We start from the raw sequence: 19,238 nt of genomic DNA on the forward strand, positions 1-19,238 counted from the left end.
AATTTTGTTGATCTTTTCAAAGAATTAACTTTTTTTTGTTTCTTTCTATTTTTCTAATCATTTGTTTTTGTCTGCTATAATTTTTACTATTTCCTTCTATTTGCTAGTTCTGGGTTCCATTTGCTGTTCTTTTTGTAGTTCATTGAGATGTACAATAAGATTCTGATTTGAGATATTAAAAATATTTTTTTAAGGTTTATTCATTTCTCAGAGACAGAGAGAGCATGAGTGGGGGAAGGGCAGAGACAGAGAGGGAGACACAGAATCTGAAACAGGCTCCAGGCTCTGAGCTGTCAGCACCGAGCCCAATGTGGGGGTGGAATTCATGGACCACGAGATCATGACCTGAGCCAAAGTTGGACGCTTAACTGACTGAGCCATCCAGGTGCCCCGAGATATTTTTTTATGAAGTAGCCTCCACATTGTGGAGCCCAAGAAGGGGCTTGAACTTACAACCCCGAGATCAAGACTTGAGCCGAGATCAATAGTCAGACACTTAACCAACAGAGCCACCCAGGTACCTCTGAGATCTTTTTCTAATGTAGGCATTGATAGCTGTAAATTTCACTCTGAGCACTGCTTTTGCTACTTCCCATATATTATCATATTGTATTTTCATTTCTATTTAATCAAAGTATTTGTAATTAACCTTTGACTTTTTCTTTATCCTATTGGTTGTTTAACTCCATATTATATACATTTTTAAAATTTTTTAACATTTATTTATTATTGAAAGACAGAGAGACTCAGAGAGTGAGCAGGGGAGGGGCAGAGGGAGAGGGAGACACAGAATCTGAAGCAGGCTCCAGGCTCTGAGCTGTCAGCACAGAGCCCGATGCAGGTCTCGAACTCATAAACCGTGAGATCATGACCTGAGCTGAAGTCAGATGCTTAACCGACTGAGCCACCCAGGCGCCCCAACTCCATATTATATTTTTAATGGCTGTAGTAATATCCTCTGTTTCATTCCTAATAATGGTGATTTATGTCTTCTCTCTTTTTATCTTTCTCAGTCGTGTTAGAAGGTTATCAATCTTACTGATTTTTTTAATGCAGCACCTTTTTTTAATTGATATTCTCTATTGTTTTCCTGTTTTCAATTTCATTTATTTCTGCTTCTAATGTAATTATTTCCTTCCTTCAGCTTGCTTTGAATTTATCTTGCTCTTCTTTTTATGGTTTCTTGAGGTAGTTACTTAATTGATTTGAGATCTTTTTCCTAAGGTAAGCATTTAGCAGTATAAATGTCTTTCTTAGTACTACTTTAGCTGTGTCCCATATATTTTGACGTTATATTTTTATACTGAAAATATTTAAGATATATAATGTCAGGAAATCTTTAGTACCTGCCTTAATGGTCCCTCATTTCCTTAACTGTAGACCCTCTCCTGTATCCCTATAAATCATGGCACCTAGAACAGAGTATTCTGGACCTATCTGGCCATTGAAGAATAGAGCAGAAATGTCTGTTCATTCCTCTTCTGTTCATTCATTTGCTCATTTATTCATTCAACAAACATTTACTAAATTCCTATAGCATATTTTGTGCTCATGGGACTAGAGAGATGATTAAGACATATTCCCTCTTACCCTACTGTCTCCATCAGAGAAGAAAAATAATCAAAAAATTTCACGAGTGACCACTCTTTGCTATACTCTAGAAATTCTACTGCCATTAACACAAAGCTAGGTTAAAATGCCATTGGTTTCCTCCTCCCCAACAAATTGTCACTTTCTACCTTATTTTCATCTCTCTTTTTTCCCCTATATTCATTTGTTTTGTTTCTTAAATTCCACATATGAGTGAAATCATATGGTATTTGTCTTTCTCTGATTTCTTTTGCTTAGCATAATAGTCTCTAGTCCCATCCACATCATTACAAATGGCAAGGTTTCATTCTTTTTTTTTATGGTTGAGTAATTTTCCATTACGCGCGCGCGTACGCGCGCGCACACACACACACACACACACACACACACACACACACTCACACACACCCCATCTTCTTTATCCATTCATCAGTCAATGGACATTTGGGCTCTTTCCATAATTTGTCTATTGTTGATAATGCTGCTATAAACTTTGGGATGGATGTATCTCTCCACTCCAAATCAGTATTTTTATACCTTTTTTACACTATTTTCAAAATTCTCTGTTTGTCTTTAAGATAATCTAAAACTGGTCTGCATTCTACAGGTTATACCCATTGCTTAAAGCTGATTCCTTTCTGATTAATTCGGGCTGTGGCTAAATATTTTGAATATCATCCCTGGCCTGAATTATAACTGTATACATCTTTATCTGTCCCTTTCAATTGACCATTCTTTCAGAATACAACCTGAGCCCATAATAGAGTAGCAACTTAGATATGATCAACTTTTTTAAAGAGCTCTCCTATTGGTTGAACCTTTTGGTCTTCACCGAAACCCAGGGCAGACATAAACTTCAACTGGCAGATGAGGAAATTGAGATTTAGAGAGGTTAAGTGACTTGCTAATTTGGGAAAATAAGAAACATATGCAAGTTTCTAGACTTCTACCTCAGCTTTTACTTTTGCCTCAAATTTATGCCCTCTTCACAGCTGACCACTAAATATGTTTTAAAGAGGGCAGAGTCCAATTGTATAATAGATCCGCCTGTCTGAAACATGATTATTAGTGGTAATGGCTGGGTATTAGCTGGCATGCATGCCTTGGGTTTACAGTAAAGAATAACTACTTTTTATTAACTGTCCTTTTAGATATATTAGCGACTGTCACACCTGAATTATAACAAAGAAGCACTAGAGAAAATTCAATGTGGGCGGCAAAATTCTTTGAAGAATAACTAGTTATAATTGGGGAGTCTGAACACATTTCAGAGTTGCACATTTAATATGCAGTATGGTTAATTGCACTGTAATTACAGTGTTTGAGAATGCCATGCTAAGTGTTTAATCCTTTTCAGGTTTGCCCTCCAATCAGTGGTCTGCCTTCATTTTCTAGATTGATGAAGTCTGTCTCAGAGAAGGGGGTAGGTAACAAGATGGTGCTGATGTGGCTAATCAACTAGGAAAGTTGTAAAATGAATCTTTCCTGTCTGGAATTTATATTTAATCATAGTTATGTACTCTTTATGAATGAGTGTTGATTAGTTAGTTGTCAGAATATGAAAACAATAAGAGCTTTTATTTACGCAGATAAGTTATTCTAGAGTCATTATTTGGGTTTGATTGAGTTGATGGGGATATTTACGTTACCTCAGCACATAGATCTACTTAGTCTTATTCGTAATGTTAATTATATACTGCAAGAGTTACTGCCATGCCCTTATTTATGGTGTTTACTATTAGAGTTTGTGTGTACGTGTGGTGATTGTATGGTTCTCCTCTCTTTCACTGGACTGTGCCCCTTTTACAGTTCCATCATAGAAACCTGATCTTCAGTAGTTAGTTCACACTGATTGCATGTGCCTATTGGCCATTTTTTTCTTGACTTTTTTGATGTGATATTCCTAATTACAGACGCATTGGTATTTACTCTGTTTGGTAATCTGTCCTTATCCACAATTTGGTGTCTGTCATTAATTCTGGAAAATTCTCAGTCATGATTACTTCAGATATTTTTATATTGTGTTTTTCTCTTCTTGTATTTCAGTTACATGTAAATGACACCTCTTGTAATTGTGGCCATATTTTTTGGATATAGTGTTCCTTTTTATTCTCTCAAACTTTCCCCTTTGCATTTCAGTTTAAGAAATTTCTATTGATGTATCTTCAAGCTCATTGATTCTTTCCTCATTCATACCCAGTTTGTTCATGAGCCCATTACAGGCATTCTTTATTTATTATGATATTTTTGATTTCTAGCACTTCTTTTTGATTTTTACAGTTTCTGTTTTTCTTGCATGTTCTACTTTTTTCATTAGATCCCTTAGCATACTAACCATAGTTATTTTAAATTTCCATTCTGAAATTTCCAACATTCTGCTGCGTTTAAGTCTGGTTCTGATGCTTACTGTCTTTATGCTGTGCTTTTTGTCCTTTAGTTTGCTTAGTAATGTTTTATTTAAACCTAGTCAAGATCTATAGGGTAAAAAGAACTGAGGTAAATAGGCCTTTACTGTGAGGTTTTATGTTTATCTGGCCAGGAGTTAGGCTGTGTTTACCATTTCCTATAGGTGTGGATGTCAGAGGCTAAATTTTCCTCTGGCGTCCTTGTTTTTGTCTCCTCTATGTCTTTAGATTTCCCTAAAGACTTCTTCTTAAATAAAGAAGAAGAGATGTGAATAAAGATGTAGAGATGTGAAATTCTTTCCATTATACTTCTATTTTTATAGAAACCCTATAGATGTGGTGGTAAAGCCTAAAGGGGAAAGGAAGCATTCCCTAGTCCTGTGATTAGATTTCTGTCTTGTGGTCAGCCTGTACCCCTGGGGTGTGATCTTAAAATTACTTCTCAGCCCTGGGGTGCCTGGGTGGCTCAGTTGGTTAAGCGTCTGACTCTTGATTTTGGCTCAGGTCATGATCTCGTGGTTTGTGAATTTGAGCCCCACGTTGGGCACTGTGCTGACACAGTAACTGTGCAGAGCCTACCTAGAATTCTATCTCTCTCCCCATCTCTCTGGCCCTCCTGTGTGTGCACTCTAAACAAACAAACAAACAAACTTAAAAAATTACTTCTCAGTCCCTCTGGAGAGACGAGAAAGCTATAGGGAGCTGGGGTTGGGTATTTCCTTTACTACACACTGGAGGCTAGAAGGAGCTGGTGTTGGGTATTTTTCCTTTTCATTGTGGAAGACTGTAGAAGTCTACAGTTGGGTATTTGCATTCTCCTGGTCAGTTAGGCTCTGGTAAAATCTCATTAGTTTAGGCTTTTGTAGAATAGTTTCTCTTGAAGACAAGCCTAATTAAGGATAATAGAATTCTCTGGGCATATTTCAAAATGGCTACCATTGTGGTTGGAAAAGATACTTGATATGATTTCAATCTTAAATTTGTTAAGACTTGTTTTGTGGCTAACATATTACCTATCATGGAGAATGTTCCAGGTGCACTTGAGAAGAATTTGTATTCTGCTGCTGTTGGATGGAATGTTCTGTACATTGTGTCTACAATGTAGTTCAAGTCCAGTGTTTCCTAACTGATTTTCTGTTTTGTTTCAAGATTTCTTTGGTTATTCTAGGTCCTTTGCATTGCCATGTATTTTAGAATTGATTTTCATTTTCTAACAAAAAAAAACCTGCTGGAATTTTTATTCAGATTATATTGTCTATCGATGCATTTGGCATTTTAGTCATATTAAATCTTCCAGTTCCTGGGATGCCTGGGTGACTCAGTCAGTTAAGCATACAACTTCGGCTCAGGTCATGATCTCACGGTTCATGAGTTCATGCCCTGCATCCGGCTCTGGGCTGACAGTGTGGAGCCTGCTTGGGATTCTCTCTCCCCCCCTCTCTCTGCCCCTCCCCCATTTGCAAGCATGCTTTCTCTTAAAAAAAGAAAAAAAATCTTCCAGTTCCTAAGCAGAGTATGTCTATTTACTTATGTGTTTGATGTCTCAATTTTTTTTTTTTTTTTTTTACTTTTCAGTGCATAGATCTTGAACACTTTTGGGGGCGTGGTTAAAGCTATTAATAAATTGTTATTTTGAATGTTATTGTAAATGAAATCATTGAAACTTTCAGGTCCTAGTTGTTAGTTGCTATTAGATAGACATACAATTGATTTTATATATTGCTCCCTATCTTGTGACTTTGGTAAACCCATTGATTAGTTTTAATAGCTTTTATGACAATTCCTTCAGTTTTTCTATGTATATAATCATGTCATTTTTTTTTAAGTTTATTTATTTTGAGAGAGACAGAGACAGCGCGAGTGAGGGAGGGGCAGAGAGAGAAGGGGAGAGAGGGAATCCCAAGCAGGCTCTGCACTGTCAGCGCAGAGACCAACGCGGGGCTTGAACTCACAAAACTGTGAGATCATGACCTGAGATGAAACCAAGAGTTGGACACTTAACTGACTGAGCCACCCAGGAACCCCTATAATCATGTCATTTGTGAATAAAGACAGTTTAACTTCTTTTTTTTCTAGATTGTATGCATTTTATTTATTTTTTTCCTGATCGCACTGGCTAGGATGAGGTTTTCTTTTGTTTTTTTTTAATGTTTATTTATTTTGGAGAGAGAGGGAGAGGGAGAGGGAGAGGGAGGGAGGGGCATAGAGAAAGAGGGAGACACAGAATCCGAAGCAGACTCCAGGTGCTGAGCTGTCAGCACAGAGCCTGACGTGAGGCTCAAACTCATGAGCCATGAGATCATGACCTGAGCCGAAGTCGGTTGCTTACCCGACAGCCACCCAGGTGCCCCAAGGATGAGGTTTGATAAAAGTGGTGAGAGCAGACATGTAATCTTGAGGAGGAAAAATATTTTGCTCTTTGTCATTACATGTTAGATACAGGATTTCTGTACCTTTTATCAGACTGAGGAAAGTTCCCTTCTATTTCTGGTTGCTGAAGTTGCATCATGCCATTAGTATTGAATAGTCTTGAATGCTATTTTTCTGAATGTATTTGAGATGATCATGGAGGATTTTATTTTGAATATGTTAATAGGGTGAATGCCGACTGATTTTTAACTTCTTATTCTGGAACAACTGTAGATTTACAGAAAAGTTGTAAAGACAGTAGAGTGTCCTGAGGGTTCTTATATATCCTTCCCATATATCCATAGCCTGCTGGGTACATCGCCACACTGTATTTGTCAAAAATAACAGATTAACACTGACACAGTACCCTTAATCAAACTACAGGCTTTATTTGGATTTTACCAGCTTTTCCACTAATGCTTTTTTTCTGTAACAGGATCCGGTCCAGGATACTGCATTATTTTATGGCTTAATCCTCTCTAATCTGTGACAGTCTGTCTTTCCATGGTTTCCATAATCTCAACAGGTATAAAAAGTGCTGAGCAGGTATTTTGTATGAACGAATGAATGAACGAAAAAATAAATTAAAAGTAAAATAAACAAAATGTTCCTCAATTTGCGTTTCTCATGTTTTCTTATTATTAGACTGGAATTGTATGGGTTTCACAAAAAATACCACAGATGTGAAGTACCTTTCTCACGGCATCCTATCACTAGAAAAAGATATCAGCATGACTTATCACTGTTGATGTTCACCTTGCTCATCCTTGAGTACTTGGTTAAAGTGCTGTCTACTAGGTTTTTCCACTGCAGTCACTATTTGTTTCCTTTTCTATCTTCTTTCCTTTAGATGAAACCCACTAAGTCCCGTGCACACTTAAGGTAAGGAGAACTAAATTTCACCTCTTAGAGGGGGACACTTACACCTAATAATTCAAGTTCTAAACAGAAGCCTTTTTTCCTTCTGCCCCACTAATGTATTCAATCATTTATTTATGTCGGTATGGACTCATGGATATTTATTTATTCTTTGAGTTAGAATCCCGTGCTATTGTTACTTGTCTGGTTGCTCAGACTGCTTCAGCTGTAGCCACTGAAGGCTCTTTCACGTTGATTCCAGAGTCCTTTTGACACACTCCGTTTCTTTTCTTCTTTCCTTCTCCTGGCGCTATATGATGCCTGAGCCTCATATTGTAGTCTTTCTTTTTCAGCCTTAGAACCCGCCGTTTCCCCCAAGGAACTCTGATTGCTTTCCTTCCAGGTTGGTATTTAGAAACCAAGATCCGGGTGTTGGCTGTCATTGATAACTGGGATGTCATGTTAGGCCTTCTAAGGCCTTCTCGGTGGACAAAGCTAGGAAATACGTTATGTAGATTAACCCATCTATAGGTATAACCTATAGATGTATATACCTATATGTATATATACCTAATTACCTTATAGATGTTAAAACAGACATGAATTTATATTGGTATCTCCGATTGTATTCCAGCATCAACAAGCTCATTCTAAATTTTTTTAAGTTTATTTATTTTGAGAGACAGAGACAGCGTGAGCAGGGGAGGGGCAGAGAGAAAGGGAGAGAGAGAGAGAAGCCCAAGCAGGCTCTACACTGTCAGCGCAGAGCCCGACATGGGGCTTGAACCCATGAAACCTTGAGATCATGACCTGAGCTGAAACGGAGAGTCCAACGCTGAACCGACTGAGCCAACCAGGTGCCCCTCAACAGAGTCCTCCTAGTCTTCCTCTCTTGCTTATTGGTATAGTCAATTCTGATATAATGCTTGTCTTTCAAATAGGAAGAGTTTGAGCATGATGTGCATTTCACATTTTCCTTTGCAAGATTTTTATCCCCAAGGAAGAGTAGATGAACAGAGAAAACTGCACCCAGCTGAATCAAGCCATGTTGGACTATGGAAAACACACACATACACCTCAGACATCTACAGCTACCTTAACTCATTGCATGTATTATCTGACCAGGTTATGTTTTGCTGCTCTTTTGAATTTGTAATTCATTCATTCATTCATTCATTCATTCATTCAATCATGTATTTCACAAACACATCTAAGTGTTCTCATTCAAAAACACCAAGCAATGAATGGAAAAAGAAATCTTTAAGTATTGGGGAGAAGCTAGAAATACTGAAGTGTTTTAAAGGAAACGAGAACATGTGATGTCTCACAAGCAACAGGCATAAGGAATCCATATTGAGGATTATCTAAGGCAATGTTCTTAAAATAGAAGAAACTTCCCTGATGGAACAACTTTAAGTACTGTGAAGTCAATAAGAACAAAGCCTAAAGAATTGGAAGAAATGGAAAGATTGTTGAGTGTATGAACTGAAGGCCAAACAGAAAAATTCAGGATGATCTACTTTCATAATCAGAGAGAAAGCATTATTTACAAAGATCTTAAGTGGAAATCACCAAATCCTTTAGACGTGGTTCCTTTTAAAAAGTGCTGGTAGTGGCTGGTTTCATGCTTTTAAACACCACTACAATTTTCAAAGCCATCAGCTGTCTGCAAAGAGTCCAGCTGAGAAAGACAAGTACAGGTGAGAAAGCAGCAAAAGAATTTCTAACAGTGATAGGAGAAGTTAATTGAAGAAGAATGCTATGGAGCAAAATTCTAATTGTGACGAAACAGGTATCTATTGTAAATTCTTTCCTCTAAAGACCTACATCTCAGTGTCAGAAAAACATGCCAAGGATTTTAGACTGTGAAAGAGCTGTGATGTTCAGGGCCACTCACCAAATCAAGGACAGTGAGCTGCACCCATCCATATATAGTTTTAAACTTGTCCATTTAAAGGGGATTTCAGATAACTATTGTCTCACTCACAATAATTCATAAGCTGCATATACGTGTCTCTTGTTATTGTAGCTAATCATTTAACATTAGCTACAATAGTGTAAAACTATGCTATGTTAGGTTCCTATCTTTTAAAAAAATGTATTACTGACAGTTTTTGAATGTGCCCCAACCTCATTTTTACGCCATAAGATGTATGGTTTTTATTGTGCAATTTTGTAGTGCAATGATTTTTAAGAACACATGTATCATGGTGTAAGCAGAATTGACTATAAGTTCTTTCTCTGACAGTGAGAAACCAATCTGCCATTATCTACAGTTTATTTACTTATTTATTTAACCCTAGTCTACGTGTTGAGTAGTTTCAGAATTACTAACCCAGACCCCAGTGGGAGGCACATTTGTCAACTAGGTTAGTGTTTGTATACAGTTCATTTTATCTTTAGCCTTACAGTAGCCAGTAAAATTACTGTTATCCAAAGTACTTAGGTCAGTTCTTTTTCCCTCCATCCCCTTTAGTGAGATAATGTCATATATTAGTAATACAGTTAGCTCTTGTACTTTGGTATTTGATCCATTTTGAGTTAATTTTTATATATTGCAAAATAAGGACCTAACATCATTCTTTTGTATGTGGATCCAGTTTCCTTAGCACAATTTATTGAAAAGACTATCCTTTCCCCATTGAGGGTTCTTGACATACCTGTTGAAATCAATTGACCATATATGTGATTTATTTGGGGCTCTCTTTTCTAGTCCATTGGTTGATATGTTTGTCATTATTTATGTTTTATTTACTATATTACTATATTTACTTATTATTTATTATATATACTATATTTATTTACTATTATTTATTATATTTACTATTATTTACTTTATTTACTATAGCTTTGTAGTAAGTTTTGAAGTTGGAAGGTTTCAACCCTCTAATTTTATTTTTATTTTTCAAGATTGTTTGATCTATTAGGGGCTCCTTCCTAGTCATGTATGTATGAATTTGAGGGTCAGCGTATCCCTTGCTACAAAAAAGGATGCTGGAATTGTACTGAATCTGTAGATTGCTTTGGGAAATTACTGATGTCTTAACAATGTTAAGTCTTCCTATCCATGAACATGGGATATCTTTCCATTATTTAGGTTTTCTTTATTTTATTTTAGCAGTGTTTGTAGTTTTTCAGCATACAAATCTTTCACTTCTTTGGTTACAGTTATTAAGTATTTAATTTTTAAGATGCTATTATAAGTGGGAGGGGGCACCTGGTTGGCTCAGTTTGTAGACCTTGCGGCTCTTGATTTCAGGGTTGTAAGTTCAACCCCCACGTTGGGTGTAGAGATTACTTAAAAACAAAATCTTAAAAAAATTATCTTATAAATGGAATTGCTTTCTTAATTTTTCTTTCAGGTTGTTCATTGCTGGTATACAGAAACACAACTGTTGCACATTGATACTGTATTTTGCAAATTTGCTGAATGAATTTATTAATTCTATTAGCTTTCTTGTGTTTTTTTTTTTTTTTATATTGTTGCTATTGTTGTATTTATGTGATGTATTACATTGATTTTTTTCTTATGTTGAACCATTTGGGCATGTCGTATAATCCCTGTAATGTGCTCTTGGATTAGGTTTGCTAGTATTTTGTTGTGGACTTTTGTATCCATATTCATAAGGGTTATTAATCTATAATTTTCTTTTCTTTTGATGTCTTTTATCTGGCTTTGATATCAAGTAGTGCTGGCCCCATAGAATAAGTTAGAGAGTGTTCCCTCCTTTTCTATTTTTTGAAAGAGTTTGAGAAGGATTGGTGTTAATTGTTCTCAAAATGTTTGGCAGAATTCAGCAGTGAAAGCATCTGGTCCTGGAATTTTCTTTGTTGTAAGGTTTTTAAAAAAAATTTTAAAAATGTTTTTGTTTTTCAGAGAGAGAGAGAGAGAGAGCACACAAGCAGGGGAGAGGCAGAGAGAGAGGAAGACAGAGAACCTGAAGCAGGTTCCAGGCTCTGTGCCGACAACAGCAAGCCTGATGTGGGGCTCAAACTCACAAACTGTGAGATCATGACCTGAGCCAAAGTCAGCCGATTAACCTACTGAGCCACCTAGGCTCCCTTTGTTATAAGGTTTTAAATTACTGATTCAGTCTCTTGTTATGAGTTTGTTGAGTGTCTTATTTCTTCTTGAGTCAGTTTAGGTAATTTGTGTGTTTCTAGGAATTTGTCCATTTCATCTATGTTTTCTAACCTGGTGTATAATTGTTCATATTATTTTCTCATAATCCTTTTTATTGTTGTATTGTTGGTAGTAATGTCTCCATTTTTATTTTTGATTTCAGTTATTTGCATTGCCTCTCTATTTTGTTAATCCAGCTAAAGGTTTGTCAATGTTGTTATTTTCAAAGAAATAACTTTTCATTTTGTTGATTCTATTGTTTTTCTCTTGTCTATTATTTTATTTATCTCTAATCATCATTATTTCCTTCCTTCTACTAACTTTGGGCTTATTTTGCTCTTACTTTTCTGTTTTCTCAAGGTGCAGTGTTAGCTATTTATAGCTATAAATTTCCCTCTAAGCACTACTTTCACTGGATCTCATAAGTTTTGGTGTGTTATATTTTTGTTTCTAATCCTCTCTAGGTATTTTCTGATTCCCCTTATGATTTCTTCTTTGAACCTTTGGTTGTTAAAGAGGGTGTTGTTTAATATCTATGGGAAGTTTCCTGATTTCCTTCTATTATTGATTTCTAATATCATTCCATTGTGGTTGAAGAAGATACTGTGTATGATTTTTATGATTTCAATCTTTTAAAATTTATGGAGACTAAATTTGTGGCTTAACATAATATCCATCCTGGAAAATGTTCCATGTGCACTTGAGAAGAATATGAATTATGCTTTTGTTGGCTAGAGTGTTCTATATATGTCTGTTATATCTATTTGGTTGATAGTTTAAGCCCTCTCTATCCTTATTAATCTTCTATCTAGATTTTACATTCATTATTGAAAATGAAGTATTGTAGCCTCCAACTATTATAGTTGAACTGTCAATTTCTCCCATTAATTCTGTAAATGTTTGTTTCCTATATTTTGGGAGTCTGTTGTTTGCTGCATATATGTTTACAGTTGTTACATATTCTTGATGAACTGACCCTTTGTGAAGATACAATTTCCTCCTTTGTCTCTAGTAATAGTTTATGATTTAAAGTCTGTTTTGTCTGATATTCGTATAACCACCTCGGCTTTCTTTTGGTTACTATTTGCATGGAGTATATTTTTCCCATCATTTTACTTTCACCCTATGTGTGTCCTTGGATCTAAAGTGAGTCTCTTGTAGACAGCATATAGTTGGATTTTTTTTCTTGTATTTGTATTTTGCCAATCTCTGTCTTTTGATTCAACGGTTGAATACATTTACATTTAAAGTAATTACTGATAAATGACTTCTTTCATTTTGCTAATTGTTATTTATATGCCTTATACCATTTTTGCCTCTCATTTCCTACATTACTGCCTTGTTTTGTGTTTAGGGTTTCTGTGTGTGTATGATCACCATTATGATTTCCTTTTGTATATATTCTATTGATATTTTCTTGGTGGTTACTGTGGGGATTATATTTCACATCCTAAATTTATAATATTCTAATCTGAATGAATGCAACCTTAACTTCAATAGCTTAAAAAAAAACCTCTGCTCCTATATAGCTCTGTCCTTATTATGTTATTGTCAGAAATTACATCTTTATACAACATGTGATGACACAGCTTTATAATTATTTTTAATGCATATCTTTTAAACAATGTAAAAAATAAAAAGTGAAGTTACAACCAAGAATACAATAATAATGGCTTTTGTATTTGCCCATATATTTACCTTTACCAGAGATGTTTATTTCTTCATATAGATTTGAATTACTGTCTAGTTCCTTTTCATTTAAACCTGAAGGACTCCCTTTAGCATTCCTTGTCAGACAGGTCTGGTGGTAATGATTTCCTTGAACTTTTCTTTCTTTGGGAATTAATTTCTCTCTCGTTTTTAAAGGACAGTCTTGCTGAATATGGAATTCTTGATTGACAGTTTTATTACTTTTAGGGCCTTAAATATGCCATCCCATTGCCTTGGGTCTCCACAGTTTCTGATGGAACTTTGTTGTTAATCATTTTGGGTATTCCTATATGGAATTAACCACTGAACTTGAACCTGTAAATTGATCTTCCAGAAAATTTGGGATCTTTGTAGTCATTATTTTGTCACTTAAAAACATTTTTCATATACCATTATTTCATCTCCCTGTGGGCCATTAATTTCATGTGTGTTCAACTGCTTGATATCGTATTTCAGGTCTGTGATGCTTGTTTAATTTTTCAAAAAGATCTTTTTTTCATTCTGTGTGTTTTATATTGGATTGTTTCCAATGCTCGTTTCAAGATCATTGATCTTTTTCTTCTGTATTATCTAATTTGCAGTAAATCCTATCTGATGTGCATAGAGCTTTTATGTATTTATCTTTTGTGGTTCCATTAGAATATTTTTTTTTATAATTCCTGTTTTCCTCCTCATCTTGTTTATGTTTCCCTTTAGATCTTTGATATATCTTAAACATATTTATAAGACTTAAAATATGCTTATAAGGTCCTTGTCTGCTAATTCCATCATCTCTGTTATTTATGAGACTGTTTCTGTTCACAGACGTCTTATGAATCATATTTTTCTGCTTCTTTGCGTACTGTAATTTTTAGATGCTGGATACTGTGAACTTTACATTGTTGAGTGTTGAATATTGTTGTAATCCTTTAATGATTATAACATTAAACAATAAGAAGTCTGTCATCACTTTTATTGTTGTTCTCCTGAATGTAATATGTACTTTTCTTTGGCTGCTTTTAAGACCTGAGTGTTATACTTACTTTTCAACAGTTTGACTGTGATATGCCTTAGCATTGCCCTTGTATTCCTGCTGCACTATTTATAAAGAGACAAATTAGTAACAACTCAAATATCTAAAAACCTGAGAATGGTTCATTGTTCATTGACATAATGGAATGGCACTGAATAATGGTGTAGCTTATGTTGGTCCAAGATAAAATGTATATGAAATAATGTTCAGTAAAAACTGGAACAAACTATTATATGTAGTAAGCTTTAAAAAAATGAAAGATACTTATATAAGAAACTTATAAATTTACTAGTCATGTAAGTAGTGTATTGAAGTAAACCATTACTTCCTCTGAAAATCTTTTTTTATAACAGCTTTTGAGATGTAATTCACATACCATGAAATTCTTCCATGCAAAGTATACACTTAAAGCATGCAATTCTAAGAATTTTGAATATATCCATAGAGTTGTGCAAACATTACAATTAACTTTAGAAAAATGTTATCATCCTAACAAGAAACTCCATACCTATTAAGCAGTCACTTCCCATTTTCCCCAATGCCACCCAGTCCTCAACAACCACTGATCAATTTCTCTCTCTATGGTTTTGCCTCTTCTGCACATTCTGTATAGATGGGATCATAGTACCTGGTGTTTTCTTATAGGCTTTTTTCACTTAGCATAATGTTTTCAAAGCTTATTCATGTTATAGCATGTATTAATACTTTATTTCTTTTTGTCATGAAATAATATGCAATAGTATCACTTTTAATTTTTTTAATGTTTATTTATTTTTGAGAGAGAGAGAGAGAGAGAGAGAGAGAGAGACAGACAGACAGAGCACGAGCAGGGGAGGGGCAGAGAGAGACAAAGACACAGAATCCAAAGCAGGTTTCAGGCTCTGAGCTGTCAGCACAGAGCCCCAATATGAGGCTCGAACTCACAAACCACGAGATCATGACCTGAGCTGAAGTCCAACCCTTAACCGACTGAGCACACCAATGTTATCAGTTTTAGATAATGATTAATATTATAATAAGTAGCTCTATACATTAAGACTTTTAACATAGATACCTAAAATGGAATTAGTACGTCAAAGAAAATGAGCCATTTTTCATGTTATATTTTTAATGTATTTATAGCTCTATATCTATATACTTACATATACTATATACAAATCTATATCTATATATTTCAAAAGGCTACAAAAATAATGTGAACTTACTTTAATTTCCTGAAAATGCAAATAAGCATTAAAAAGAAAATCCTTTTGACTACTGCTGTCTCACACTCCACTCCTCACCCCTGGGCTTGTTCCTCTATTTTCTACTCCTAGAGGCAGCCATTATCCTGAGTTTGGTACCTACCCTTCCAATTCATATTAAAAAAAAATTTTTTTTTAAGTTTATTTATTTTTGAGAGACAGAGAGAGACAGAGCATGAGTGGGGGAGGGAGGGGCAGAGAGAGAGAGAAAGACACAGAATCTGAAGAGGCTCCAGGCTCTGAGCTGTCGGCACAGAGCCCAATACAGGGCTCCAACTCACAAGTCATGAGATCATGACCTGAGTCAAAGTCGGATGCTCATTTTTAAAAGGCTTTTAATTATATGTTATATGGAGGTTAATAATTCCATTGTGATGCCTGCAACACAAATCCCTATGTGCATTATTAAACAGAACAAAAACTAATTATATCACTTCTATCCTTTCCATCAATATTCATATCATATAAATAAACCATAGTGTAATGGGAGATCTGAATCCCAATAATTGACTCTAATAGCCATCCTAATAATTCATTCCATGCCCTGAAGATAATACCATATTGTATTTCAGGAGGCTATTTTAATTCCAAGGAAGGTAAACAGGATTGATTTCAAGGGGCTTCAGATTCAGCTTGGGACCAAAGCACTCAATTTGATTATAGATTTGATAATTAATCAACTCATTCTTAAACTCCAAAAGTGATACCTAATTACTGTATAATTGGAGATTATTATATCAGCCATTAAAATAATGGAACTTTGTGAACTAACTCAAATATTTAATAGGCACAATGCTGATATTTGGTTGAATGTTTTTGATTACTTAGTTTTGGAGGAGGCCTCTGGGCATTGTCCAGCACTCAGGGTGACTGATCAGGTTTACTGGGTTTCCTGGCTGCTTTACAAAAGCCAGGTGGCCATGATTTGTTGCTCAAATCTCTTGATTTTTTTTCTGGAAAGAAATGATTTCTCTATACAAAATACCTGGTGGCAGCACATATCATTCATATGCTCTTGTAGTTGAATCTGAATTGTCTCATGTTTCCTGGGACTTTCCAAAAAAAATTTTTTTTAAGTTTATTTATTCTCCAGTGAGAGAGAGAGAGGTAGGGGGGAGGGAGGGAGGGAGATACAGAATCCAAAGCAGGCTCTAGGCTGTGAGGTGTCAGCACAGAGCCCGACAAGGGGCTGGAACTCACAAACCGTATTGATTGATATGACCTGAGCCAAAGTTGAACGCTTAACTGACTGAGCCACCCAGGGACCCCCTTGGGACTTTACATTTTGAAGATTTAAGACATAACCTCAGGTAATCTCAGGGCAAAGGCCCTTTGGTTACTCTCTTGTGGATTTTCATGACAGTTGATCTGCAAGTGTTTTCAACTATCTCATGAAAACCTAGGGAAAGGATTGAATAATAAGACGCCATACCAAAATTATCTGTAAGTTTTCAAAGTTCCAATTCACTCTCATTTAAAAATACTGTGCTGCCCTCTTAGATCATTCCGCCACTAAATTACCCATCCTAAAATGTTATATCAGCTTTTTAGAAGAAGAGAAAGCAGAGCTATCATTTTTTTCAGAGTTTGAGTTAGACTTTAGTAGAAGTATCAGACAGATATCAGTTAACAGTAGCTCCCCTCCCCCTCCCCCACCTATCACAGAGAGATCCCTTGGTAAATTGAGTGGGACATTTGCAGGTGAGTATTGAGCAAAAGCACTGTGCTGATTTGAGCACAGTGAGTTGTGAGTTGGTGAGAAAAACCAGATGTGCAGTCTAATTCATTTTGGATTTATTCTGGATGCTTAATGATGAATGTAAAAGAACTGTGCCTCTTTTAGCTTAAAATTAACACCCCAACCCCTTTCTCCTGACCTGTAAACTTAATTTGAAAACAGAAAAAAAGAACACCTAGTGTAGGTCAAATTCTAGATTTGTTTTGTATTTTCTTGGAGAGTAGGTATTGGTATCATTCCCATTCTGCAGATGAGGTTCAAAGAGGTCAGAAGACTTTGACCAAAGACTAACCAGCAACTGGGGTTTGGGGAGGGCCATTCTGAAATGTGACAGGCCTGCCACACCCCTTCTGGCCAAGGTCTAAGCCAGAGCCGGGTTTAAACAGTGCAGAGGACAGTGACGTGGGACAAATGCCAGGCTTCACTCTGCCAGCTCTGTGTGGCCTCCGCCATTCTGACCGCAGTGTCAGCGTCCTTAAGCGCAAGGTCCTGCCACCGCAGAGCAGATGCTCCGCGAGGCCTCGCGATCCACGTGCTGCAGGGCCCACGTTCTGACCACTTCCCAAACCCCCGAGCAGCTGGAGAAAGCCGCTTGGGCCGTGGTCACCGTCAAGTGACTACTACGTCCTCTACTCCGAAGGCGTTCCCTTACCGGGCCGGTTTCAGTCCCTGCCTGTTTTTCAAGGTGCAAAACGTGCACACCGAGCTTGCCCCTGCGGGCACCCGATTTCCCACACCGCCCCCAGACTCTACTGGATGAGAACGGAGTTGAAGCCTGGGTTGTTTTAGTGCCCACCACATCCCGCTCTCCCTCGGTGGCTCGCGGGGGACGGCCAGCGGTAGCGTTCAAAGTGCTGTCTCCAGGGACGCCGCAGCCCCAAGGCCGGTTTGTCCCCCTGCCGTGTCCGGGGGATTGGGGCTGGAGGAGGGGTGCAGGAGCGAGCCGCAGGGCACACCCGCGGGTCCCACGCCCCGCCGACTGCGCATCCTGCGGCGCCGACCTCCGCGGGGGGGGAAGGCGAGGCGCAGCGGCCGCCGAAGGCTTGGCACCGGCTGGGGTTCCGGGCGGCCGCCGCTCCCTCCGCCGCCCCACCTCTTGCCCGGCCCTCCCCGCCCCGCCCCACCGCCCGCCCGCAGGTGCAACCGCGGCGGCCGCCGAGTAGGTGCGTGGGGATGATCTCACTCGCGCGCTCGGCGCCAGGAGGAGGAGGAGCGGGAGCAGACCCAACTTCCGGGTAGTGCAGCCGCACGCCACCGGCATCTTGCTTTTCCTCCCCCTCCCCCCCGCTGCACCCCTCGCCTCTCCCTCCTTTCCTTTATTCTCGGCCCCACCTGCCAAAATGAACAGCTCGGACGAGGAGAAGCAGCTGCAGCTCATCACCAGCCTGAAGGAACAAGGTAGGCGGGCGCGCGGCCGCCAGGTGCGGGCAGCCGCGGCCCGTGGGCGGGGACGGCTCCCGGGCGCCGGGTCGCGGCTGCGGCAGGCCGGGTGGGCGGTGTCGCGGCTGCCGCGCTCACCCCGTAGCCCCATCACCCGTGCGGGAGCGTCCTCCGCGTCCCGCGCGCCTAAGGAGAGCCCGGGGCCGAGGGTCAAGAGCGCGTGTCGGGCCCGGCGGTGCGGGCAGCCCTCCCCGGCCCTCTGGGGTCGGGGGAAGGGGCCGAGATTTGGGGCGGACGCGGCACCACCTCCCTCACACGCGGGAGAAGCGGGTGGGCCGGACGTCTCGGGAGGAGGCGGTTTGGGCAGCTCCGCGGGCCCCGCTCCCCAGCCTCGGCCCCACCCTTGCACATTGGCGCTGGGAGGCCTGCCGCGCTGCCGCTACGCAGCCTTCCCTGCTTTTCAGCCCCCTTCGGGCTAGTTCCTCTTTCCTTCCCCAGCCACAATTCCAGGCCCCGATGCGTTTGACCACTTACCATTTTTAGCAGTTTATTAGTCAGTGAGCCAACACCCTGCCTGTGTTGGGCTTCCTGAATTCAGACTTGGCTCTGGTCAGGAGAGCCAGGCCCTGTGCATGCATTTCCACACTTCCCCTGGGGATTACCTCCTGGTAAAGAGCTGTTCTAATCAATAATTTTCGCCTCTTACTGCACTTGGCCACAAAGCCAAATTAGCGATCAAGTGTGAGTTCAACACTCTTTACGTTTACAA

The 19,238-nt window shown here is 38.6% G+C and overlaps 1 protein-coding gene and 1 long non-coding RNA gene across 5 annotated transcripts in view; one reads left to right on the forward strand and one right to left on the reverse strand.

Annotated features, from left to right (window-relative positions):
• The window catches only part of LOC132684861 (uncharacterized), a 44,740-nt gene extending 25,848 nt beyond the window's left edge, over positions 1-18,892 (reverse strand). Inside the window, exon 1 of the long non-coding RNA XR_009612830.2 lies at positions 18,422-18,892. This is a non-coding gene — a long non-coding RNA (uncharacterized LOC132684861). The remainder of the gene's footprint in view (positions 1-18,421) is intronic.
• SHTN1 (shootin 1) overlaps positions 17,757-19,238 on the forward strand; it is a 100,923-nt gene continuing 99,441 nt past the window's right edge. The window contains exon 1 of one of the 4 annotated variants that reach the window (XM_081790460.1): positions 17,757-18,487. In XM_081790460.1, the coding sequence (XP_081646586.1) occupies positions 18,430-18,487 (58 nt within the window). In that variant the 5' untranslated portion in view covers positions 17,757-18,429. The remainder of the gene's footprint in view (positions 18,488-19,238) is intronic. The other 3 variants (XM_060641386.3, XM_060641385.3, XM_060641384.3) reach the window with 3 other exon arrangements.

This window comes from Panthera onca, chromosome D2, assembly GCF_046562875.1.
Source record: "Panthera onca isolate mPanOnc1 chromosome D2, mPanOnc1 haplotype 2, whole genome shotgun sequence".
Classification (NCBI taxonomy): domain Eukaryota; kingdom Metazoa; phylum Chordata; class Mammalia; order Carnivora; family Felidae; genus Panthera; species Panthera onca.